The sequence below is a fragment of the Capsella rubella genome, unplaced genomic scaffold, assembly GCF_000375325.1.
Source record: "Capsella rubella cultivar Monte Gargano unplaced genomic scaffold, Caprub1_0 scaffold_8, whole genome shotgun sequence".
NCBI classification, from domain to species: Eukaryota; Viridiplantae; Streptophyta; class Magnoliopsida; order Brassicales; family Brassicaceae; genus Capsella; species Capsella rubella.
This window is the reverse complement of record NW_006238916.1, coordinates 11,809,042-11,833,056: the sequence shown is the minus strand read 5'-3', so window position 1 is coordinate 11,833,056 and position 24,015 is coordinate 11,809,042. Positions and strand designations below refer to the sequence as shown.

The 24,015-nt window shown below is 36.0% G+C and overlaps 6 protein-coding genes across 9 annotated transcripts; 4 read left to right on the top strand and 2 right to left on the bottom strand.

The window, feature by feature from the left end:
* Nucleotides 1-237: 237 nt before the first annotated feature.
* Nucleotides 238-1,083, top strand: LOC111829045. The gene is made up of 3 exons (XM_023777678.1): nt 238-298; nt 434-519; nt 577-1,083. Exons 1-3 carry the CDS (start codon nt 238-240, stop codon nt 1,081-1,083), a joined length of 654 nt encoding a protein of 217 aa, XP_023633446.1.
* A 977-nt stretch (nt 1,084-2,060) lies between these two features.
* Nucleotides 2,061-4,103, top strand: LOC17876639 (probable E3 ubiquitin-protein ligase ARI14). The gene is made up of 3 exons (XM_006281714.2): nt 2,061-2,205; nt 2,301-3,198; nt 3,320-4,103. Exons 2-3 carry the CDS (start codon nt 2,309-2,311, stop codon nt 3,999-4,001), a joined length of 1,572 nt encoding a protein of 523 aa, XP_006281776.1. The 5' UTR covers nt 2,061-2,205; nt 2,301-2,308; the 3' UTR covers nt 4,002-4,103.
* Nucleotides 3,997-5,706, bottom strand: LOC17875915 (protein KOKOPELLI). Its single transcript, XM_006281538.2, has 3 exons — nt 5,605-5,706; nt 5,466-5,525; nt 3,997-5,349 (listed from the first exon to the last, which is right to left on the bottom strand). Exons 1-3 carry the CDS (start codon nt 5,704-5,706, stop codon nt 4,081-4,083), a joined length of 1,431 nt encoding a protein of 476 aa, XP_006281600.1. The 3' UTR covers nt 3,997-4,080.
* A 3,752-nt stretch (nt 5,707-9,458) lies between these two features.
* LOC17875744 (probable LRR receptor-like serine/threonine-protein kinase At5g63710) lies at nt 9,459-16,637 on the bottom strand. Of its 2 annotated transcripts, XM_006281365.2 has the most exons (11): nt 16,559-16,637; nt 15,832-15,987; nt 15,621-15,750; nt 11,889-11,960; nt 11,651-11,794; nt 11,490-11,555; nt 11,333-11,403; nt 11,114-11,257; nt 10,641-10,982; nt 10,166-10,560; nt 9,459-10,074 (listed from the first exon to the last, which is right to left on the bottom strand). In XM_006281365.2, the coding sequence occupies exons 1-11, from the start codon at nt 16,569-16,571 to the stop codon at nt 9,754-9,756; spliced, it is 1,854 nt and encodes a 617-aa protein (XP_006281427.2). In that variant the 5' UTR covers nt 16,572-16,637; the 3' UTR covers nt 9,459-9,753. The 2 variants fall into 2 exon arrangements, with proteins under 2 accessions (XP_006281427.2, XP_023645407.1); XM_023789639.1 differs by lacking the exon at nt 11,889-11,960.
* Nucleotides 16,638-18,242: 1,605 nt separating this feature from the next.
* Nucleotides 18,243-22,832, top strand: LOC17875366 (uncharacterized protein At5g08430). The gene is made up of 9 exons (XM_006279536.2): nt 18,243-18,442; nt 19,111-19,190; nt 19,680-19,867; nt 20,378-21,266; nt 21,516-21,619; nt 21,825-21,884; nt 22,083-22,133; nt 22,235-22,305; nt 22,425-22,832. Exons 1-9 carry the CDS (start codon nt 18,321-18,323, stop codon nt 22,600-22,602), a joined length of 1,743 nt encoding a protein of 580 aa, XP_006279598.2. The 5' UTR covers nt 18,243-18,320; the 3' UTR covers nt 22,603-22,832.
* Nucleotides 22,833-22,965: 133 nt separating this feature from the next.
* LOC17875150 (SOSS complex subunit B homolog) lies at nt 22,966-23,962 on the top strand. Of its 3 annotated transcripts, none has more exons than XM_023779599.1 (2): nt 22,966-23,054; nt 23,358-23,962. In XM_023779599.1, exon 2 carries the CDS (start codon nt 23,385-23,387, stop codon nt 23,808-23,810), a length of 426 nt encoding a protein of 141 aa, XP_023635367.1. In that variant the 5' UTR covers nt 22,966-23,054; nt 23,358-23,384; the 3' UTR covers nt 23,811-23,962. The 3 variants fall into 3 exon arrangements, with proteins under 3 accessions (XP_023635367.1, XP_023635364.1, XP_023635369.1); XM_023779596.1 differs by having other exon boundaries at nt 22,970-23,054; nt 23,352-23,962; XM_023779601.1 differs by having other exon boundaries at nt 22,981-23,054; nt 23,363-23,962.
* The last annotated feature ends 53 nt before the right edge of the window (nt 23,963-24,015 follow it).

Genomic DNA, 24,015 nt, shown 5'->3' with positions numbered 1-24,015 from the left:
CACCATTTGTAGCAAGATGAAGGTCTAATCTGACTATAAATAATAGCACAAACATAAGAAGTTTGTAACTCGATATTTCATAAGAGGAGAGAGTGCAAATTTTCTTCACCTTCGATTCAATTTTATTGTATAAGCTGCAAGCTACTAAGCCTTAACCATATTCTTTACAAATTTATGTTTCTCTTTCTAACAATTTATTGATTTGTCTTTCCAATTTTTTTTATTGTCAAGAAAACAATGGAAAACGATCAACAAACACCATACTCGAGAGATGAAGTTAAGGAAGAGATGAAGAACCTAATCGATGACATATCCTTTACGTTATGCTTACGGAAAAACGAACCGGCCGTAATCCTCATGCATCTCGGATGGGACTGGAAACGTGTTACACAATGTTTGGCTGAAAAAGGGGATGAATTCTTGGCGGAATTTGGTTTAGAACCAGTTGTGATTGATCCGAATCAAGATTTATCTGATTCATGTTGTGGTATTTGTTCTAAGACTGCATATGATTTTAATGTGTTTGATGATGATGATGATGATGATAGTGATGATGATGATGATGATGATGAGGAGGAGGAGGATTATGATGAGGGTGAAGGAGAGGGTGAGTACAAGGATGAAGGTGAGGGAAAGGGTGAGGGTGCGGTCGAGGACGAGAGTGTTGTCGAGGGAGAGGCTGATCAGGGAGAAGGTGAAGGTGAAGGTGAGGTTGAAAATGTTGAAGATGAAGATGCTGTTGAAGATGTTGAAGGTGTGGGTGAGGGTGTGAGTGATGGCGAAGTTGAATATGTTGAAGATGAAGATGATGATCATCGTTTTATCTCTACGCCCTTTTGTTCTCACAAGTTTTGTAAAAGTTGTTGGAGAGAGTATCTGGAGAAAAATTTCTACTCTCTAAAAGAAAATCTAACCATAATCTCATGTCCTAACCAAGATTGTAGAGCTGCGGTAGAAAAACAAACGATTGAGAAACTAGGCGTACATGATATAGAGATGTACGAGAATTATGTTATGAAATCTTATCTCGAGATCAAACAACTTCATGTACCGAAGTACAATTACGACACTGACCATATATGAATTTACTCAAAATGGATAAATTTTTCTTTCAAGAATTACATTGTTCCATTTAAAATATATATATATATATATAATAAGCAAAAATTTCTAGTTAAAATGTAAGCTAACCTTCAAAATTTATGAAACATCATGTTTTTGACATTAAAACATTTATATTTAAACATCGTTATTAAAATCATATAAATAATATTCTAAAGACTTTCTCTTAATATCATGATAAGTTTTTGACTATATATACACTTAGTAAAGATTCAACGTTACTAAACATTATTTAGGTTTGTAAAATCTAAATTCGCGCCTAAAATTTATTTCAACCATATGTCTATTTTGTGTCAAAAGTTTTATTTTTGACCTAAAATCATGATTGAAATAGTAAAAAGACATACTATATAATTAAAATCCTAGAAGGAAAACTAGAAATTTGGTCTTCAAGTACTGGATAAGTTTTTAACCTCTAAAGCACCATAAGTTTGATTTATTTTCTTTCTAATAAATATATTTTTTTCATCTTTTTGTTTATTTTGAAAAGAGAAAAAAAAATATTAATAATTTTCAAATACATATACTAAAAATTAAATTTTGCTCCAAATGTCTATTTGGTGATACATAACTATTTAGTAAATGTTTACATGATATTTTATCAAGCATTTTTAATTATGTATCAACTGATGACCTAAATTAGGATTTTTTTTTTGTCAATTTAGAATGGTGTTATTATGCATGACTTTAAATTATGACATTAAAATGGTGTTGAATTAATTTATAGGCTGTTCAAAAGAAAAAAAATGAATATACAACATAATATTTTTGGATACTGTAACTAATATAGATTACCATTATTTAAGCAAGATTAAGGTTCAATGGGCCAAAATTCTGAATTAAAAGTCATATATATCAACAATGTACCGATAAGCAAAAACAGAATAACTTAAATAAGATACCCTCAAGTGTAAATCTTATTATCCCTAGGATTCTATTGATAATGTTGCTCTAACTCCGATATTTCCAAAGGAGAGAGTGAAGAAACGAGGCAAAACCTAGAAAGAGTCAGTAAAAAGACGATAACTCTCCTCAGTCCTCACCTTGGATTAGATTTTGTTGTTTCAGACGCAAGCTACACCAGTAAGCCTTGAACCCTTTCCCTTACATGTTTATCTTTATCTCTTCGTTAACTTTTGTCGATTTGGTTTTGTCTTTCTGATTTGTGTCAATTTCAGGATAACAAATGGATTACGATCGGAAGAGACCCTACTCTGTTCTAACGAGAGATGAAGTTAGCGAAAAGATGAAGAAACAGATCGATGACATCTCCGACATCTTCTTGATATCAAATTCCGATGCGACCGTACTCCTCATGTTTCTCCGATGGGACTCGCTTCGTGTTTCAGAGCGTTTGGGTGAAAACAAGGAGAAATCATTGATGGATTCTGGTCTGAAACCAGCTGTATTTGATACCATTCTAGATTCATCTAGCGAGATTAGCTTTGAGGCAGATGTGTATGAGTTTGATGATGATGATGATGATGATGATGATGATGAGGATAATCCCGATGATGATGATGATGGTTTGATCTCCACACCTTTCTGCTCTCACAAGTTCGGCACAACATACTGGACAGAGTATCTTGAGAAGAACTATTACTCAGTGGAGAAAATCCAAACTGCAATCTCTTGTCCTGAGCAAGATTGTCAAGCTGCGATTGGACCGGACACGATCGAGAAACTAACTGTACGTGATCAAGAGATGTACGAGAGGTACATTCTGAGATCTTACATTGAGGGAAACAATGTCTTGATGATCAAACAGTGTCCTGCACAGGATTGCAATTACCTCATTGAGTTTCATCAGGAGAATCATGATGATGATGATGATGAGTATAGTCTAAACGTGGTGTGTCTCTGTGGTCATATCTTCTGTTGGAGATGCAGACTTGAGTCACACAGACCAGTGACCTGCAACAACGCCTCTGATTGGTTGTCTATGGACACAACGAAATTCTCAGATGAATCATTTAGCCTTTCCCCCACCTATGCCAAGACAGTGACTTGTCCTCATTGCCTTTGTCCTGTGGAGTCTGATACAAAAATGCCCCACTACCTGACTTGTGTTTGCAGGTTTCACCCTCATGATAATAAATTATTATTATTATCTGTTTTTTTGTTGCTGCAGATTACCGAGACTTAGATTTCTCTATTTAAGTATTAATCTTACTCTTTTTGTGTTTTCTTGCTTTAGGCTTCGTTTCTGTTCAAGATGTTTGCGGTCAGAGGAAGCCCACAAGAGTGAATCAAAACTCTCCGGATTATGTGTTAAAAAAAAGGTGGGGATTTCATGTGAGGATCGCTGGATGGTGTGTAAGAATTTACTGGAGCAAGCCAAATCCGATCTAGAAGCTTTTGAGGAATCCAACATCAAGAAACCAAGTGACTTGAAGGAGCAAGACATTATGATAATAAGAGAGGGACTAATGCTGATTGTTCAGTGCAGAAGAGTACTTAAATGGTGTTGTGTGTATGACTATTTCCACACAGAGTATGAGAACTCGAAGAAGGAGTATCTACGGTATCTGCAAGGAAATGCGACCACAGCTCTCCAGAGTTACTCAAACACTTTACAAGAGCAAAAAGATATCATCCTCGGTGTAGCTACTTATGAAGAGTGTAGTTTCTTCAGGCATACGATACCAACGGCCACAAGCAACATCGGTAACTACTTTTTCCATTTCATCAAAACTTTGCAAGATGGTTTGGTCGATGTGAAGGTGATGTCATACAACGGCGGGGCTGGTCCTTTCTGGTATTGTGATCGCTGCACGTATGGTAACACTTGGCATGATAAGGAGTGTGAGATGTGCAGTGATGATACTTCCTCTCTTGTGGAAGAGTTAAGTGATTTTTCTCTTAATAATGTTTGTTAAAGATAAAACAAAAGATTTAGTAGACATGAAGCATTCAGCTTGAGTAATTTACAGTTGTTTTGCTCTGTTATAACCGAAACTAGTTTTCATCATGTTCTTGAATATTTTTGGTCAAAAAATGTGTTTTTCCCAACTTCATACGTCCTCTTTTGGGAATCTTCACACCTCCACCGTGACGCTTCTTCAAGTTTTTCAACCATTGCGTTTTGGCATGCGTCTGCAGCAGATCATGCTTTTGTTTCTTCGAGTGCTTTCTATGTCTCTTCCATACTTCCATTAGCGAATGTGTAGTAAGGCCTCTATGCTGCTTATGTGTAGTAAGACCTCTAGTTTTTGACGTCGCCCGTCTCTTCTCATCTGATTTCTCTATGTGCTTTTGGTGAAATGCACTCTGCAAAGTCGTCGAAGCTGATGGCTTGTTTTTGTCGTGGTGATGATGATGGTGGTGGTGGTGGTGGTGATGGTGGAATACTTGTCCTATCTTATTCTTTAATCTTTTAAACCGCCCCATTACATTTCCCCTCTGTTTTGGAGTGTCTCTGTTTTTAGGCGGAGGAGAAGCGCTGACTTCAGAGGAAGATTCATCATCACTCTGTGGTGGATATAATGATTCTGACTCATACTCAGAGTCACTCTCTGCTTGAGTTTCCCAGTCTGAGCCAGAGCTTGACCCTGTTTCCCCATCTGATTCTTGGTCAGCTGAAACGTCATCGTCTTCCAACGCCGAACTTGTCCCAGACGGTGTTTGTTCACGTTCTGATTCAACAGAATCATCGTCCAACGATTCAGTTTCTTGATCCATCAACGTTGGTTTAATACTAGTCATCTTTTGTGACATTTTGTTACTTTGACTTGGCTTCTTGAAATCAACGGAACTCACAACAAAAGGAGTTAATGGTAGCGGTCGTGACGTGACCTGGACAAACTGATCATTATATGACAAAGTTAGATCATCATGGCTTCGACTATTACTTGTAGACAGAAAAAGAACGAAGTGTGTTACCTCTTCACCACTAGACATAGAAGCTTGAATGTTTTGTCTATCATCAGAGCCCACACGACCAGAAACAAAACTCAAAGCTGAGAGCTGTGTATCGATTTGTTCGATAGCATCAGCGACTTCTTTTTTAAAACCATCCTTACTAGAATTGCTTTGAATCTGATTGACTCTCAGATCTTGCTTCAACGATCCTTTCGCCTCCAATAGTTTAACACGTTGCATATTTTGAGAACCATTGATCTGAAACAACATTGCAGGTGGCGCCGTCACAGAGGGATCCGCCACATTCGGCGGTTTTAGAAAGTGCAAATCCGTTCTAGGAAACAAACCTAACCGTGTTGCAATTATCTGTAAAAAAATTTAGGATTTTACTTAACCAAAATTCAGAAACAAGAACACGAAATTTCATATATAAAACAGGTTGATCAATACATAAAAATTATTCGACATAATAACTAGATTACCTTGGATTGGGAGGCAAAATCGAGTAACCTCTTTAACAGAAACTGAGTGTTCTCATTTATCTGTAAATGGAAGAATCATAATGATGATACTAGAAAATATAGGATTCAGAGAAGAATTGAAAGAGAAACTAAACCTTACCTTATATGACTCGGGAACATATGCATTTTTTGCATTTGATTCGAGAAGACTGTACAATCTTCTCAGAGATTGAAGATTACGTACTACGTTCTCGGGATCCATGAAAAAGAAAAGAGAAAAAAAAAAACACGAAGAAGAATGAAGAAGACGTTAGTCGATGATTGAGTTTCTTGTATGTTAAGGGTTGCAACGTTTCGTTTCAGTAGTTTAGTCCATAATTGTTTTATATATAAATCAATTTTGTCTCGTTCTTGTCTTCTAAGAGAAGAAGAGATAATTCTCTATCTCTTAATTTCCCTCTCAAATCAAAACCATAACAGAAGAAAGGGACGAAGTAAAATAACCGATATTATAGTTTGCTTTCGTGTCTGAAAAGCAACGGTTGTTCGTCAGACAGCGAACAAAACGACACCGTTTTGTTAAACGACGTTTGTAAACTCCGTTTTACTTTCCTTAATAGATGTTCTTTTTAACTAAATGACTGAGAAACCTTTTTGCAATTTTATTTTTATATCGTTCTTGTAATTAAGTCTTCATGGGATGTTAAAAACAATTTTACAAATCATCATGGAAGGAACCCTTTTACCAAAAAAAAAAACAAAAGGTCTTCATGAAAAAACAAAACTCAGTAATATATTTTTGATTTTCTATTCATACAATTTGAAACTGTACACACACACAAAAAAAAAACTAATATAGTTTTGCTCATACAAAAAAAAAAAAAAAACTCAATAATATAGTTTTGTTCATACAAAAAAGGCTTACCAACTTTTTCAAACTATAATTTACTGCCCGAGTCTATCTAAACTAATTAACATACGAGAAGAAAGTAAGGCATTATTTCATATAAATCCTCGCAAATCACGTCCAATCTCGCCCTCTCTTTCTTACATGCTCTTTTCATGAAAAATAACAATCAATCACCATCTAAGAATTAAATTTTGTCTAATGTTTTTAAAATGACAAGATGTTATATGCATGTAAAGTAACACCCCACAAATGATTGTTTCCAGTTACGTGTGATAGCATTTCAACTTGACTAGACTTATATTTATATTCTGAGGAAAACCATCCTTTCCATATATATCTTTCACGTGCAAAGGTTTCTTTTGCTCTTTGGTTTAACCCTTGTTTTCTCTTTTTTTTCCACCTCAGTTAAACTGTACGATATACAATAGATCAATGGTCTTACTTATCAAAAGTTGGAAAAAAAAAACCATAAACGGAACTCAAAGATGTGAAAAGGGAACAATTGGTGAAACGAGAGGTTGTACATTAGTACATACCCCCTCAATCTTACTTACATCAGATGTTAGAAAGAAGTAAAACAAGAAAATACCTCTGAAAGTGTATAAAAACAAGATTTTCATGCAAAGATTCAGATTTCGTTGTTTTGTTTTCGAGTATAAAGGACGGCTGCAAACTCTACAACAGAAAAAAAAAAGTTCGAAACTCTTCAAAGTAAAGAAAAGGGGAACAGTGAAACATAAAGGAAACAAATAGTGGATATTCTAGGGAACATGGTCAATAGAATGATTCGAGATGGACCAAAAAGCTTCTAAAGCATAGGTCTCCGATGGCGTGAGAAAGTGATAAAGAAAGATTTTGAGGAAAAAAATGCGATAAAATAGGTTGAGGGGAATGAAGCCTGGTCCGAGAATCATCTAGAGCTTTGGAGTTTGGTTATAGAATTACTCTTGATGACCTCGAGCCAAACAACATTCCTCTAAACCCTAAATCGGTAGCTTCACAATAAGAAGAAGATGAAGACGACAATACTAAGCAACTTTATGTAAGAAGAAGACGAAGAAAGAAGCATGTGACAGAAGAGACCAAAGCAGGTTCTTCTATTTATAGAGAGGACAAAAGATCTAAGCCCTAGATTTTTCTTTTGAATTTTCTTTACATTGATTTAGTAATTTGGGTTTGATAGGTTTTTTAGGTTAATTTTGGTTACTGTCTTTATTTGGTGTGTGTAGGGTTACCTAAAATAGAAATTGACAGTGTAATCGAGAGTGGTAAAATCCGACATACTCCGAGTTAGTACATCCAAAGTTGAAACCATTTCCATGATTCAATTCAATCTCCACTTTTCAAAAAAAAAAAAATGTCTTTTAATCGTTTCTCGTGTATATTTAATATCAGTCATTTCCGAGGCCAACAGTAATCTTCCTCATATTTAAAATCTCTGTCAAGTCTCCAAATTAAAACTATATCTGCTGCGCACATGTTTTGTAATATACTTTTATATCAATGTTACGTTGGGAGAGCATATTCTTGCCATATATACAAAAGTAATCAAAAATCGCATAGTTTTGAACAATTTTGTTGTTATTTGTAGATCGAAACAAAAAAAAGTTACATGATATTGATATAGGATCATTTTTTCTGAACTTCAATGCCTAAAACTCACTTTTTTTAAAGGAGATATACATAGATAGATAACGGTAAAATGTGCATAAGTCTAATGGTATTGAATGCAAGACAAGTACTACCTTGGTCCTGATTTATTATTATTACCTTATTATTACTCTTGGCTCCACCTCAACAGCTTACTAATGTACATACTTTTTTGTCTTTTTTAGTCATAATTAATTCATAATTAATTAGAGTTTTTTTTTTTTTTTTTTTTTTTGTCGACTGATAATTAATTAGAGTAGTTTACGTTGTTTTCGTTTACGTTTCTGAGGTTCTTTGACCTATAACCTATGCATATATTGCGATGGTATAGGTTTTCACGAGAGTTTTGTGTAAAATCATGTAATTAACTAATCTTCCTACTATTTTGAATCATCATCGATCCCATTGGTTCATTTAGTGCTTTTTTTTTTATCTTTCAACATGCAAATCTGCAAATCATGAAAAGATATATGGTAGACCGTAGAGACAGACACATGTACCTTGTAACGTTTTCTGCCCTATTGATTGCATGCATATTCGAAATATAATTTGTGTGGGGTGAAGTTTTTGATGAGAGACCAATTGGGTTTATTTAGGGGTACGTCTGAGAGGGCTCAGGAGAAATACTGAAGAACACGTCACAAGAAACCAAAGAGATAGAAAAGGAAAGAAACGATCTGAATCGTTGATTCGTAGTTTGAATCGGACGGTGGAGAAGAAAGTTACCTGGGAACCGGACATGTCGGTGTCAGCGGAAACCAAGCAGCTGAACGAGAACCGAGAAAAACAGCCCGGTTTACGAGGGAGTTTATTTAGAGAGAAAAGGAGACCTCCTTTTCACTGACCGCTTACGTCTCTCCCGGTCCCCAGTTCTTCTTCATTAAACGCTACACAAAGTACTACTACACAATATATAGTATTTTAATTTGTCTTTTGTTTCTAACATCACAGAGATCCACAGTTTAAGAATAATTTCCTAATCCATGAAAGTTCTCTTGTTATGTATTAATTCTGAATTCATGTCTTCACAAAGGAAAAAATGTAAGCCAGAGAGATAGATTTGTTTTCTTTTCTTCTGTCACTGTTTTATATTAAGAGAACCCTTCCAATAAAAATCACTTGACTAATCAATTCCATGAGATTAGTTAGTGGAATAAACCATTTATTATCTATAGTCAACATTAGCGTAGCTAAAACCATGACGTTGTTTCTTGTTAGTTTTTAGCCTTTACTGTAATTTATCAATCAATGTCATATTTTGGGGGAAAATGTATAAAAACAAAGTTGACGATCAAATTGAGAAAACAATCAAATTTCGAGGTCTGAGATCACAATTCTATTATTTCTACTTACTTTATTTACACGCGACGACGTCGTAACCTAATTTTTGGAAGGAAAAAAAAACAGAGCAAAAAACCACCAAAAGAAAGCACTAAAAACAGAGTTAAAGTATATGTATTTAAGAGAATTCCACTATATTGATTCATTGTCTGTCTGTCTCTATAACGAAACAACCATGATCATCATTATTTTACTACATTAACCACATTCATATATACAAAACACAACTAGTTATACGTTACTGTGTATATCACACGTTCTATTACACAAATTAAGGTTGTGTTTTTCTTCGCTTTCCCTCCCAGCCGTTTCGATACAATTAGCAGCTTTAAATACTTTTTTTCTAAGTTTTTCTTTTGTAATGCTAATGCAGGTTTGTTTTCAAAGATCTCTATCTTTGTTTCTCCTTCATCTTGCTGTTGATAATCGGATGGATTCTTGATCAACGGTGGTTTCTTCTTCATCCCAAGTAGCAGGCAAAGTCGGAAGCAATAACGCTTCTTTGTTCCTCACTTCTTCAAGCTGTTCCCATTCAGTCCATTTCTCAGCCAAACCACCGGTCCCTTGAAGCATTTTGACAACTTCAGACATCGCTGGTCTATCTTCTGGTGCGCCTTGTGTGCAGAGAAGAGCCACTTGGACTATGGTTTCAACTTCTTTTGAATCATATGTAGTCAAGTTGCTGTCGACAATGTCTCTAAGTCTCTCTTCTCTAAGCAACTTCTTTATCTGTTTCATACCAAAGAAAAAGATTAGCTTCAGTCTTTTCCATATATACAGAAAAGAAACCTTTTGTAAGAGAAGTCAAGTCAAGTCTTACATGATCAAGCAATAGAATATTTTCCTCTTCTTCCAAGCGTGAAAAATCGATTGCGCGCTGACCAGTAACGAGCTCAAGAAGTGTTATACCGTAACCAAAAACATCAGTTTTCTCAGATGATTTTCCTGTGCAGAGATACTCTGGTGCGATGTGACCCATTGTGCCACGGACTTGCGTTGTGACATGAGTCAATGATGTGTCCACTAGCTTAGCTAAACCGAAATCCCCAAGAACTGGCTCAAAGTTGTTGTCTAAAAGTATGTTTGCTGCCTTGAGATCACGGTGTATGATCTTAGGGTTACAATGTTCGTGTAGATACTCTAAACCGTGAGCTGATCCGAAAGCTACACGCTTCCTTGTTGGCCAGTCTAACCCTTCCTCTCCCGCTTTCAAGTCTACAATGTCACATGCACAAACACATTACACAATTCTGTTATTTGGTTGAAGAGTTATAGAGAAACTAAGTATAAATTACCTCTTAGTCGATATGCAACACTCAGATTTTCCATGTATGGATAAACAAGGATTCTCTCAGAGGAAGTTGTGCAGAAGCCAATAAGTCGTAAGAGATTCTTATGAACCGCAACGCTTATGAGCTGGATCTCTCTTTGGAAAGCAGCTTCTCCTCCAGGACTGAAGTAATCCGCAAGGCGTTTCACTGCAACTTTTGTTTTGTCTGGAAGCAAACCTCTGTAGACTTTACCAAATCCTCCTTGTCCTATCAAATTGCTCTCGTTGAAACTATCTGTTGCGAGCTGGATTTCACGTAAAGAGAATCTCCTAAGCTGTCCAAAGGAAATCTTTCTGTCATCTTCACCTGCATTTTCCAAATGAAAAAGATTTTGGCTAAAGAGTACATAATGATCTAATGATATCGTTGACCAAAAAAAAATAAAAAAAAAATGATCTAATGATATGATGTGACTAAAAGTGTAAGTAATTTTTTACCAGCTACATCGAAAAAGATGTCGTATTTGGTTCTACGGAGGCGATGATGATGGTACATAACAATAGCTCCAAGAAATAAGATTATTGAAGCAACACAACTTGCAGTTAAAGTGATGTCTCTTAGCTTCTTCTTGGAGGATGTGACTGCACATAAAAAAAAACTAAGTTATGTCTGTTCTGTTTGTATGTGAGTTGGATGAAAAAGAAAAAATGATGAACCTGGAAGACGAGAACTCGAAGAACAAGGCTGATTCAAGCTTTTACCACATATGAGATTAGTTCCTGAAAAGCTGAAGAGAAATCACAAAGGTAGTTTTAGTACTGAGAAGTCACTGTGACTAAATTAGTAGATACAAGTGAAAAAATGATTTCTTACTCAAATGTTGGGATTGAGAAGAATTGTGTTGGGATGCTTCCTGTTAAATTATTGGATGAGAGATCCCTGTAAATCAAATTTCATTTTTTTATGTTAGCCAAAAGATCTCACAGAGTCACATTTCAAAGATGGTTCATAGAGAAAGTTTTGCATGGACTTACAAGTGCTTTAGATTCGAGAGCTGGCTCCAGCTCGCGGGTATCGAGCCGCTGAAACTATTCATTGATAGGTTTAAAGTCTGTAAGTTAACCATTTTCCCAAGATCATCTGGTAAACCACCATATAAGCTATTGTTCTGTAGCTCTCTGCATTTGAAGGCATCAAGAACGATATTATGATTATTGGAAACTAAAAAAGAATCTTGTATTGGAAATGGTTTGTGATCATCTCATCTCTTACAAGGTAATCAAGAACTTCAGTTTCCTAATGGCTGGAGAGAGTGTTCCTGTGAATCCGTTTGAGGCAAGATTTCTACAGATTGATACAAAACAAGGTTTCAACGTGATGCGAAATATAGGTATTAGACTGTGGTTATTAGCCGGTTTAGGAAAACCAGTGTGATTAGACTAAACCAGAGCATTCTACTATATAAAGAATGTATCACTGTAACAAACGGCTTAATGAGAAATAACAGAACATTTCATCTTCTTCCTCGAGCTTCTTTCTCATTCTATTATGGTATCAGAGCCAGGTTATACATTATGGTATCATTCTATTATGGTATCATTCTATTATGGTATCATTCTATTATGGTATCATTCTATTATACATTATGGTATTATTGTATCATTCTATTATGGTATCATTCTATTATGGTATCATTCTATTATACATTATGGTATTATTCTATTATGGTATCAGAGCTTCTTTCTCATTCTATTATGGTATCAGAGCCAGGTTTGAAAAATGTGTTATACATTCCAGAATTCAGACTAAATCTCCTAAGTGTAAGTCAATTGGCAAAAGATTCAAAATCAAGAGTATGTTTTGATGAGGATTCTTGTGTGATACATGATCGTATCAAGGAGCTAATGATTGGAAAAGGTAGACAAGTTGGAGGGTTATATGTTCTCGACACTAGATCTGATTTTCATTCTAGTATTGTCTCTACTCCACAATGTTCTGCTATAGTTGATAGTGCTTTATGGCATAGTAGATTGGGACATCCTTCTTATGAAAAATTTGATGTACTGCACAATGTACTTGGTTTACAAAAGAGGAATAAAGAAGATTTGGTTCATTGTTCAGTATGTCAGAAAGCTAAACAGAAACGTCTATCTTTTCCTTCCATGAATAATATATGTGAACATGCTTTTGATCTTGTTCACATAGACACTTGGGGACCTTTCAGAGTTCCAACTATTGAAGGGTATCGCTATTTTCTCACAATAGTTGATGACTACAGCAGAACTACTTGGGTTTATCTGATGAGGACAAAGAATGAAGCTTTGCAGATCTTTCCAACTTTTCTGAAAATGGTTGAAACGCAATTTCAGAAGTGTATCAAGGCAGTAAGGTCTGACAATGCTCCTGAGCTAAAGTTTGAAGCATTATACAAGGAAAGAGGTATCATTGCTTATCACTCTTGCCCTGAAACGCCACAACAGAACTCTGTGGTAGAACGAAAACATCAGCATATTCTCAATGTAGCTCGAGCCTTAATGTTTCAGTCTGGTGTTGCATTGGAGTTTTGGGGAGATTGCATCTTATCTTCAGTTTTTCTGATCAATCAATTGCCTTCTCCTCTTCTCAGCAACAAATCACCTTTTGAACTGTTACATGCCAAGGTACCAGATTATTCTATTCTCAGGGTTTTTGGCTGCTTATGTTATCAGTCAACAAGTACACAACAACGACATAAATTTGAATCAAGAGCAAGAGCCTGTGTGTTCCTTGGTTACCCTGCTGGTTATAAGGGATATAAACTTCTGGATTTAGAGACAAATGTTATTCATATCTCACGTCATGTGGTGTTCTTTGAAGATATATTCCCCTTTGCAAAGCCGCAGGCCATTCCCTCAGATATTTTTGATACTTCTGCATCATACCCTGCATTTTCGTCAGTAGAGCAATCTCCTAATGATGTTCTAGAATTGCAGAAGCATGATGAAATGCAGAATGAAGCTGAGGATAGTGAGGAACAACAGAATGCAGAATTAATTTCTGATGCTTTGGATTCTCATGACAATGCACATCCTGCAGTACGAAAAAGAAAAACCAAACTACCAAGTCATCTTCAGGATTACTATGTTAATGCTGTTCCTGATGTCACAAAGGATGTGAGGTATCCTCTTGCTGCTTATATTAATTATACTCAGTTATCAGAGGAATTCACAGCCTACATATGTGCAGTTAACAAGTATCCAGAACCATGCACTTATGCTCAAGCTAAGAAGATACAAGACTGGATTGATGCAATGGAAATTGAAATTGATGCATTGGAGAGTACTAACACTTGGATGGTTTGTTCTCTACCTGAAGGCAAGAAACCTATTGGCTGTAAATGGGTTTTCAAAGTAAAACTTAATGCTGATGGGAGTTTAGAAAGATATAAATCCCGTTTAGTGGCTAAAGGTTACACTCAAAAGGAAGGGTTAGATTATGTTGATACTTTCTCTCCAGTAGCCAAAATGACAACCGTAAAGACCCTTCTCTCTGTTGCAGCTGCTAAGAATTGGAGTTTACAACAGTTAGATATTTCAAATGCCTTTCTGAATGGTGATTTAAATGAGGAGATCTATATGAGTATACCTCCAGGCTATTCTATGAGTCAGGGAGGATCTTTACCTGAAAATGCTGTATTGAAGCTTCAGAAATCCCTATATGGTTTAAAGCAAGCTTCACGGCAATGGTACTTGAAATTTAGCTCCACTTTGCTTGCTCTGGGTTTCAAGAAATCTCATGCTGATCACACCCTCTTCACCAAGAAGACTGGTAATGTTTTTCTTGCCTTGTTGGTTTATGTTGACGATATCGTCATTGCTGGGAATAGTACTGAGGCTATTACACAGTTGACGAATGATTTAGCAAAGGCTTTTAAGCTTAGGGATCTAGGTCCTCTTCAATACTTTTTAGGCCTAGAAATTGCTAGATCCGCAGAGGGTATTTCTCTTTGTCAGCGGAAGTACACATTGGAATTGTTAGAAGAAACGGGTATGCTAGCTTGCAAACCATCTACAATTCCAATGGAACCAAGCTTGAAGTTAACTCAAAAGGATGATGGTTCAGAGATTGATACACCAGAAACTTATCGAAGATTAGTTGGTAAGCTGATGTACTTAACCATCACTCGTCCAGACATCACATATGCGGTAAACAAGCTATGTCAGTTTTCCAAGACTCCCCAGCAAGCACATCTCAATGCTGCTTATAAGGTGGTTCATTATCTTAAAGGCACAATTGGATTAGGCTTACTCTATCCGGCCAAATCTGATTTGCGTCTTAAGGCTTTCACTGATGCAGATTGGGGTTCTTGTGTTGATACTCGACGTTCAACTTCTGGTTTCTGCATGTTTCTTGGTGACTCATTAATCTCTTGGAAGTCAAAGAAACAAGATGTTGCCTCTTACTCCTCTGCTGAATCTGAATATCGAGCAATGGCTATGGCTAGTCGTGAGATCTCTTGGCTGGTGAAACTATTAGCTGAGTTTGAAGTACCACAATCACATGCTGTTCCTCTGTTTTGTGATTCTACGGCTGCTATTCACATCGCCAACAATTCAGTATTTCATGAGAGGACAAAACATATTGAGAATGATTGCCATATTACAAGGGATCGGATTGAACAAGGTCTGTTGAAAACAATGCACGTGAAGACCACTTCTCAGCTTGCAGATGTTCTCACCAAGCCTTTGTATCCAGCTCTGTTCTCTTCTCTTATTGGCAAGATGAGCCTCTTTTCTATTCACGGCTAATCTTGAGGGAGGATATTAGACTGTGGTTATTAGCCGGTTTAGGAAAACCAGTGTGATTAGACTAAACCAGAGCATTCTACTATATAAAGAATGTATCACTGTAACAAACGGCTTAATGAGAAATAACAGAACATTTCATATTTTTCCTCGAGCTTCTTTCTCATTCTATTAATAGGTAACTAAAACATGAGAAGTGACCTTTAGGAAGAGTACTTACAGAGCGACAACACTCTGGCCTCTGCAGGTGACATAAGACCAACTATAGCAAGGGCTCACGAAATCGCGTGTCCATTTTAGATGGTTGCTCGAATCATTAAGTGAATCTCTGAGCTGTAACAAAGCTCCTCCTAGCAAATTAAACCAGTCAATACCATAAATATATCATTAATTGATTGATAAAAAACAAAAATGCTGATATGTAAGTATACCTTCGATGTCTGGTTGAGTTGTTGAAGAAGTGACTCCCACAAAAGCTAAGACCACGAAGCACTGTAAGATCAATATCTGGTAGTTCCATCTAAAGCAATATTTTTGAATGAATCCTCTTCGAGCTCTTAGAGGATCACGAAAACTTTCATAGTTCCCTGCAGTTGATGAGATATTATTTAGGAAATCACTTGATTTTCATATGTAGAATCTATATTCTAAACTGCATCAAACATAATAAAAAGTTAACTTATATTACAAGAAACACATCAAAGCCCTTGTGATCAAATTATGTGAAAACTATAAACATAAGCAAGCAAATAAAGGAAAAGACAGGTTCATGGGTCTAATTGTGTCTTCAAAAACCAACAGCTTTGATTGTTTATGATGTGAAACATTGTCAGATCAATCCACAACTTCTCCAACAGAGCTCATTCGAACCCCAAAAAAAAAATCATAAAGAAATGAAAGCTTATAATTAAGCAACAAAGAGCAACAAATTATATATATGATGGTGTGTTTGACTATTTTGCTTTTTGATGATTAGATGATACCGTCTCACAAAACCTCTCTGTTTTCACCCAAAATAGTTGTAGCTTGAAGAAACTAAAAAGAAGCAATAAGGTTTTAATTATACTAGATAAAAAAAGACAAATCCAACTTATATATAATGAAGAAAACTAAACAATAAAGTGGAAGCAGAAGCAAAGCGTTATAAGTAGGACGTACCTGAATGAGCCATAGAGAAGCTTGGAAACACTCTAAAAACACACAAGAGAACAAAAGCATGGAGGGGTTGAAGAGAGAAATGGAGGATTTTGTATATAATAATGAAGTTAATAAAAAAGCAAACTCAATAATGTAAAAATCATATTAAAGAAGAAGATGACTCTCTTTTTATTTTTACAAGTTAGTGCCTTTAATGGACCCGCAAAAGGTATTTATATATATATATATATATATTTTTTATCATATTATTATATCTCTCTTTCTCTGATATAAAAGAAGAAGAAGAAGAAGAAGAAATGCTGCTTTGAGGGAAAGAGAATCCCACTAAGTTGAAACAACGTTCATCTTTTTATTTTCTTAATGGAGATTGTTCTTCTTTTTTGGTCTTCTTTATTTTTTGGGTGATCTCTTTTGCAAGTGCATGTGGGACTTTGGATGTGAAATGGGACTACAAATGGTGTTTAATAAATGAACTAAAATAAAGAATAAATTAAAAAGAATGGTTTTGAATGAATCGGTTAATCAAAAAAGAAAAGCCAAAATGAGTTAGAATTAAGGAATTGGATTATATTGCATGGCTTATATATATATGCTTAAGGAAGAGACAGAACAGAAGCATATGTGTGTAAGAAGCTAGCAGATTCCACTTGTTCAGGATTATATTCCTCCAATCTATACCATTTCTCTAGATGATAGCTAAATGCAAAAGGGCGTTTTTGTATATATTCCTTTCATCCAAAAGGAAGATATTATATACAAAACTCAAATACAGTACTAGTCGATCACTTGAATTTGGGACTGTTAAGACTGAAACAACACTTGGAAATAGCTATATCTTAACTTAACTACCCTTTTTAAACATCATGTATTGAAAAATCTGAAACATCTATTAAAGACAAATTTTTAAAGAAAATTAGGTGAAAAAAAAGAAACACAGTGTGAGGAAGAAGCTGCAGACGAAGAATATTAAAAACGGAATAATGCTGCTGATATCACACTATTAAACAAAATATGCTGGTGAACTTATTGGACATATATATTTTTTTTTTTGGACAAATTAAAGCTTTGTACATATGTTCTTATTATATGCTCTCATCATGGCAAGCCTTTGTATCATACGATACGATTATTCCTCACCACAAACAACACATCTAGACTTTTGTTTGTTCGATCGATGTGCAAAAAGATCTGACCATCATATCGCAATCTGGAAACGTATATTTTTTTTATAAAGTCTAATTTTATCTACATTCACAAATAAAACAGATTCCCATATAATTTCTCTTTTCTTTTATTCCGGCAAAAAAAAAATGAACTAGGATTTGCGAAAGAAAACTTGAGAGCAAAGAACAAACAAATGTAACACGTAAATGAATATTTCAATGATCTGTTCATAAAGTTTTTTATAATTAGTAAATTAATTTTAATGATGTCTTGATACTGCATTAAAATATTTCATAAAGTTTTTTATAATTAGTAAATTAATTTTAATGATGTCTTGATACTGCATTAAAATATTTCAGAACCGAGGAAGAGAGAAAGTTAAAATTGGTTTGGATGGAGCGAACCGGGTAAAAGAGTGGTTTGGGTCGGTAAATAATCCAACTTATTAAGGGTGAAGAGGTCTTTCATTTCTTTATTTATTTAAAAAAAAATGAAAAAAAATGGGAATTTGCTTTTCGAGAAAAAGGGCAGAGGAGAGATTAAAAGACTAGTCACCTCAAGTAGAGCGAATCGAGAGAGTGTGAGAAAGAGGAGAGCGATGGCGATGGCGAGAGATATTGATGTAGTGGAGATTGTGGAGGACGACGGTGAAGACAAGGAGTGCGAGGACTGGTGCTTCATCTGCAAAGACGGTGGAAGCCTTATGCTCTGTGACTTCAAGTGAGTCTCTTTCCCTGTCTCTCATTAACGGATTTAGAACAACTCCGATGAAGAAAAACATAATGCTGCCTGTTTTGGTTTTGAGTATTTTCTTTCTTCTTTGCATGTTGATTTCTGTTGGTGTTTTTGTCTTTGTGGGATTTCAAGGTAGGATTATACAATGAAGTGGGGGGAAACGTGTATTGTCCTCTCATTATATTTGCTTCGTTTTATAGATTTGTTTGTCTTAATGGTATCAGCAAACTTTGTGTATTCACTAGCAAAGTTCTACTTTTGTTCATTAAAATTTGATGATTTAGTTTGGAAGACTTATGCCCAAAAAGATTCATTTCCGTTGAATGCAGCCATAAAGAATTGTTACTGCTCTGCTTTAGTCTTTTTTTTCCTAATGATTTTTTCATATGAATGCGCTCTAGTAGAGACATTGTGTACCATTCTGTAATTAAATGTATCAAGGTGTTTCCTTTTTCTTTAGTTCATTGTTTTTTTTTTTTTTTTTCTTTTTATCTACTATACTGCAGCAGATTGTTAATGTAAGATTTGCATGTATCTCATATATGAAAATATCGTCAAGATGAATGTTAAAGCGTTTTCAGTTGTGAGTCTTGTCACATCTAGTTTTTATGTATGCATCTTAAGCTACACCTCGTTGTGCTTGTCTATTTCAGGGACTGTCCAAAAGTTTATCATGAAAGTTGCATAGCAAATGAAAGCCCAGCAAGCAAGATTGGAGACTCGTTGATCTGCAGTAAGTGCTACTGTTTCCCTTATGTATGTTTACTATCATTTTGGAGTAGCATGCTTTCTTTGGATTGTCACTTAGCTTCTGTCAGTGGTCTCCTCTTTATTAGTTGAATGGCTTTCTTTGTCAAAAAATGAGAGAAATTGGTTGAGGATTCCTCGATTTTTGTTTCCGAGTAGTTTGTAGAGACGAGTAGAACCCATTGGCATCTAACAAGAATAGAGTTTGAGCTTCTCTTTCTTTAATTATTGTATAAGATATCCCCCTCTCTCTGCAGATATATTGTTTCTTAAGCCTCCAAAACCATTTGCAACTCAAAGTACAAGCTTTAGATCAATAAGTCTATCACTTAAGCTAATCTATCCAGTCTATATATTTGAAAACCAATGTACTAACTTGCTAGTCCCTTGTCACTGTTAGATTTCCGAAAGCTACTGTATTTTTCATACTTGCTTTGGAGGGACTAATGTTAAATTGTAAAATTTCAATTTTCAGTGTGGCACAGTTGCTACTTGTGTAGGAAGACACCAAAGCTGTGGTGCTTTTGTTGCCCACATGCTGTCTGTGAAGCCTGTGTTACTCATTCTGAGTTCATTCAACTTAAAGAGAATAAAGGGTTATGCAATCAATGCCAGGAGTATGTCGATACTTTAGAAGAAGTTAAATTATATGCTGCTGCTGGGGTATGTTTCAAACTGCCATAACCATATCAATATAATATCTGATTATTTCCTTTTTACCCAATTTTGTTTAGTAGTCTCTAATCTTGAAATTTTGGTAGCCGTCTGTTGCAAATAAAAAAGGTGTTTAGTATTTGTGAAATCTGTACAAAAGGGATTTATGGCCAAACGAAACGAAGATGAGCATGGATTTGGAAGAATCTGAGTGAACCAATGCTACAAATTTCAATTAGAAGACTTGGATAGGATTAGGCAAAGATAGATGAATCTCCCAATGTATTAAGCAAATTAAATAAATTAAACATGCTTTAGAACCGGTAGTGTATTACTTACTTTTATTGTTTCTTAAATTAAAAAACTATATACAAATATTAACTACATATATGTTCAACTCCAAAGCTTGTCTTTAAACCATTGCATGCTTTCTTTTTATTATAAATTCATAATGCACCAGGAGATTTAGGGGGTTTTGTTTATATTTTCTGTGCTGAACATTCCTTTACTGCTTGGCAGGATAAGCTTAACTTGAAAGATCCGGATACATACGAGTGTCTGTTTCTTGAGTATTGGGAAATAACAAAAGAGCAAGAAGATATAACCTTTGACGATGTCCGCGATGTCTGTGCTTCAAAGCCACAAAAGAAAGGTGTCAAGACAAAGTACAAAGATGATTCCAAATTTTCGCTTGGTGATGTCCACACTTCAAAGTCAAGAAAGAAAGGCGTCGCTCTGAAGTACAAAGATGATCCCAAATTTTCACTATCTGACCCCGCGGTTGAGGATGCAGAAAATCATAAAACGGTGGGCTATAAAAAGAAAATGGAGTATGACAGATGGGGTTCAAAGCCCCTGATTGATTTCCTAACGTCCATAGGGGAAGACACCAGAGACGCCATGTCACAACATAGTGTAGAGTCAGTTATCCGCAGGTATATTCGTGAGAAAAACCTGCTTGATCGTGAGAAGAAGAAGAAAGTTCATTGTGATGAGAAGCTGTACTCTATCTTCAGGAAAAAGTCTGTAAATCAGAAAAGGATTTATACACTTTTAACTACTCACTTGATAGAAAACCTCGATCAGGTGGAGAATTTCACACTGGAACATGGCTTCGGTGAAAAGCACTTCAGTGAAAAGAATGAAAAGGTTTTAATGCCGTGCAAGAAGCAAAAAACAGAGAAGTCAGACGAGGAAACTTGTGAAAAGGAAGTGGAACCTGAAATGCGGGCAACTGGTTTCGCAACGATCAATGTGGATAATATAAAGCTTGTTTATTTACGAAAGAGCTTAGTCGTAGAGTTATTGAAGCAGAATGAGAGTTTTGGGGATAAAGTGGTGGGAAGCTTTGTGAAAGTGAAGAATGATCCTAGGGACTTTATGGCGTACCAGATCTTGCAGGTTACAGGTAATTAATTTGCGGTTATGAGTATTTGCTTTCTGTAGTAGGCTTTGCTGATTTTTTCTTTCTAACTTCATAGGCTTTTAGATAATTTCAACTGTTTTTTCTCTCTCATTTGTTAGATGATGGCAGCTTATGAGACATTATAGTGCTGTAAATTGCTGTAAATTGCCATATCTAATCTCTGAATTTCTCTCATACATGTCACGCACATCCCAATCAGTGTCACACCTGATAATTTTTTCTTTTCTGTAGGCATTGGGACTGCTGCTGACCAGAGTGAGGACGTGCTTCTTCATGTTGCTGGCATGGCAAGTGGTGTTAGCATTTCCAAGTTGGATGATTCTGACATAAGCCAGGTGAATCATGTCTGAAGCTAATTGATATATTTCCTACAATTTGAGTTTGCTCTCTTTCGGATTTTGGGGAAAAATATGAAAAATCTGCTGCAAGCACTGAGAAATTTATCTTCATAATATTCCTCCTAAATGACTAATGTATCTTTTATTTGGATTTTCAAAAGCTTCCGCGAAGCTAAAAATTTCTACTTGCCCACCTTTTCAGGAAGAGATTAATGATTTGAAACAAAAGGTGATGAATGGACTTTTGAGACAGCTAACTGTTGTAAGTTCTTAAAGAAATCTAAATTTCTGTATATCACAAGATTTTGGTTTTTTGTTTGGAAAAGATGATTTTCATTTACATTGACGAATCGGCTGGTAAGACAAAGAGGGAGTTAAATCATTCGGCATGTGGATCTCAAACCCAGATCACGTTCCTGTATTCCATGAGCTAAAACACATCATTGTTGTTATGTGACAGGTGGAGATGGAGCAGAAGGCTAAGGCTCTCCATGATGATATAACAAAACATGTGAGTATCTCTGAAAACACACAAGTTTAAAAAGGTTACAGACTCTGTGTTTTGGTGCTGCATCTCACACTTTCTTGTGTAAAATTCCCTGGAAAAACCAGTGGATTGCAAGACAGCTTAACATTCTGCAGAAACGCATCAACTGTGCCAATGAGAAAGGATGGAGAAGAGAATATCCTTTAAGATTCAATAGAAAGAAACAGTTATCGTTAACCACATTGTCATATGATTTTGTAGACATCATTGCATTTGAAACACCTTAACTCTTTCCCTTTGTTGGACTGATTCTACATTAGAGGAGTATCTAGAGCAGAGAGAACTTCTCGAAAAGCCTTCAGAGCAGGAGAGGTTATTAAGAGAAACTCCAAGGATCACAGAGGACTTCATCGAGATAAAACAAGAACTGGATAGCAGCAAACAAGGGGATATCAGCGGTCTGTCTCCCGAAAATGTGATAGCTATCGACTAACCAAGATTATGCAGCATCTCTAGAAAGAAGAAGATGAATGCTGTTGTACATCTTACTTTAATGTTCTTTTTGGCTGGAATATTAATGTTCTCTTCCAATAGAAACTCGGCTAATATCTTGAAGCTCTTCTTTTGGAACTTAGTAGCGTTTGCAGAAACAGGAAGCTAACTTGGTTTTGTATGATGGTCATGTACGTAGTAGCATCAAAGTGACATGGCATGTTTAATTTTCATGTATATAAGCCTAGTGATATGTATTCTGCTATCAAAAGGAGACTATTTAACATTAATCTTGCTTTAGTGCCAAACTTTGAAAACCCTATTTAATTTTAGATCTATTTTAAAATAAACAAATAAATCACATTGCTTGGTAATCAAATTCTGGAGGTAATTCTAAAGCCTTCTTCTTCCGTCTGACCTTTGTCATCTTCGTCACCGAAATTGCTCTAATCGGTAAATTCCTGTGATTTTAGTTTGCAAACAATGGTTTGGGGTCGAGATAAGTAATGATTTGAATTCGGGAACTGATTTTCAAGCAAAAAAAAACCTACTTGATAGATTCATTAGCTTTTGTTTCAATAGATGAAGCTCAATAAGTAATGCAGATCAGGTGTTCGATAAAATGTCTGTCTAAATGAACTTTTGACATATGGGTTATGCTTTCGCTTGTGCTACAAGTTTCAAGTCGGGGTAATATATGTTTACATATTTCTTATTAGATAACTGTTTTTGAATCCTCTGTTATTAAAGTTTCAGGACAGATTTTGTAGTGAACAGTCCAAAATGACGCACATGTTGTTTCTCAAGGACATAGTTCCGGCGGCGCAGAACAACATAAACACGCGGTTCATCATCCTGGACAAAGGCAGAGCTCCAGCAGCGAACAAGGGGAAGAGCTGCATAGCGCTGGCTGCGGATGAGACGGCTGCGGTTCACATACAGCTGTGGGGAGAGGAGTGCGAGGCGTTCGAGGCAGGAGACATCGTGAAGCTCACGAATGGGATATTCTCATACGTGCGGAACAGCGGTCTCCTTCTCAGAGCTGGCAAGCGTGGGAAGATGGAGAAGATGGGAGAGTTCACCGTTGCCTTCGTCGAAACGCCAAACATTTGTGAGATCCAATGGAATCCTGATCCGGCGAATCCCAAACGCTATATTCACAGCGGCGTCCTTTCAGCTTTTTCCCGTATCTTCCCTCCTTTGCCTTAAGTTTCTTTGGGTGTAATTCGCATACAACGTATCGTTTGATCTAACTCTCTTTTTTTTTTTTGTTTCCTCTTCTTAAATCTAAGGCTAATTCTTCATGTATTAGTACTATGGGTGCACTTGTCTGGTGCAAGCAACTGAATAGTGTTCCTCAATGTTTGTTGTCGAGTCTCAGTGTTGCCGAGGAATTACATACGTATAATGTTCA

Coding starts and splice junctions, on each gene's coding strand:
- LOC17875915 (XM_006281538.2), bottom strand. CDS start 5,706: ATGGATCCCGAGAACGTAGTACGTAATCTTCAATCTCTGAGAAGATTG. Junction 5,526..5,604: donor ATGTTCCCGAGTCATATAAG/GTAAGGTTTAGT, acceptor TTCCATTTACAG/ATAAATGAGAACACTCAGTT. Junction 5,350..5,465: donor ATTTTGCCTCCCAATCCAAG/GTAATCTAGTTA, acceptor ATTTTTTTACAG/ATAATTGCAACACGGTTAGG.
- LOC17876639 (XM_006281714.2), top strand. CDS start 2,309: ATGGATTACGATCGGAAGAGACCCTACTCTGTTCTAACGAGAGATGAA. Junction 3,199..3,319: donor TACCTGACTTGTGTTTGCAG/GTTTCACCCTCA, acceptor TTCTTGCTTTAG/GCTTCGTTTCTGTTCAAGAT.
- LOC111829045 (XM_023777678.1), top strand. CDS start 238: ATGGAAAACGATCAACAAACACCATACTCGAGAGATGAAGTTAAGGAA. Junction 299..433: donor TAAGGAAGAGATGAAGAACC/TAATCGATGACA, acceptor TGGCGGAATTTG/GTTTAGAACCAGTTGTGATT. Junction 520..576: donor AGACTGCATATGATTTTAAT/GTGTTTGATGAT, acceptor GATGATGAGGAG/GAGGAGGATTATGATGAGGG.
- LOC17875744 (XM_006281365.2), bottom strand. Junction 10,561..10,640: donor TGTTGCATATCGACTAAGAG/GTAATTTATACT, acceptor GTGACATTGTAG/ACTTGAAAGCGGGAGAGGAA. Junction 10,075..10,165: donor ATATTCTATTGCTTGATCAT/GTAAGACTTGAC, acceptor GGTATGAAACAG/ATAAAGAAGTTGCTTAGAGA.
- LOC17875150 (XM_023779599.1), top strand. CDS start 23,385: ATGACGCACATGTTGTTTCTCAAGGACATAGTTCCGGCGGCGCAGAAC.
- LOC17875366 (XM_006279536.2), top strand. CDS start 18,321: ATGGCGATGGCGAGAGATATTGATGTAGTGGAGATTGTGGAGGACGAC. Junction 21,267..21,515: donor CCAGATCTTGCAGGTTACAG/GTAATTAATTTG, acceptor TCTTTTCTGTAG/GCATTGGGACTGCTGCTGAC. Junction 21,620..21,824: donor ATGATTCTGACATAAGCCAG/GTGAATCATGTC, acceptor CCACCTTTTCAG/GAAGAGATTAATGATTTGAA.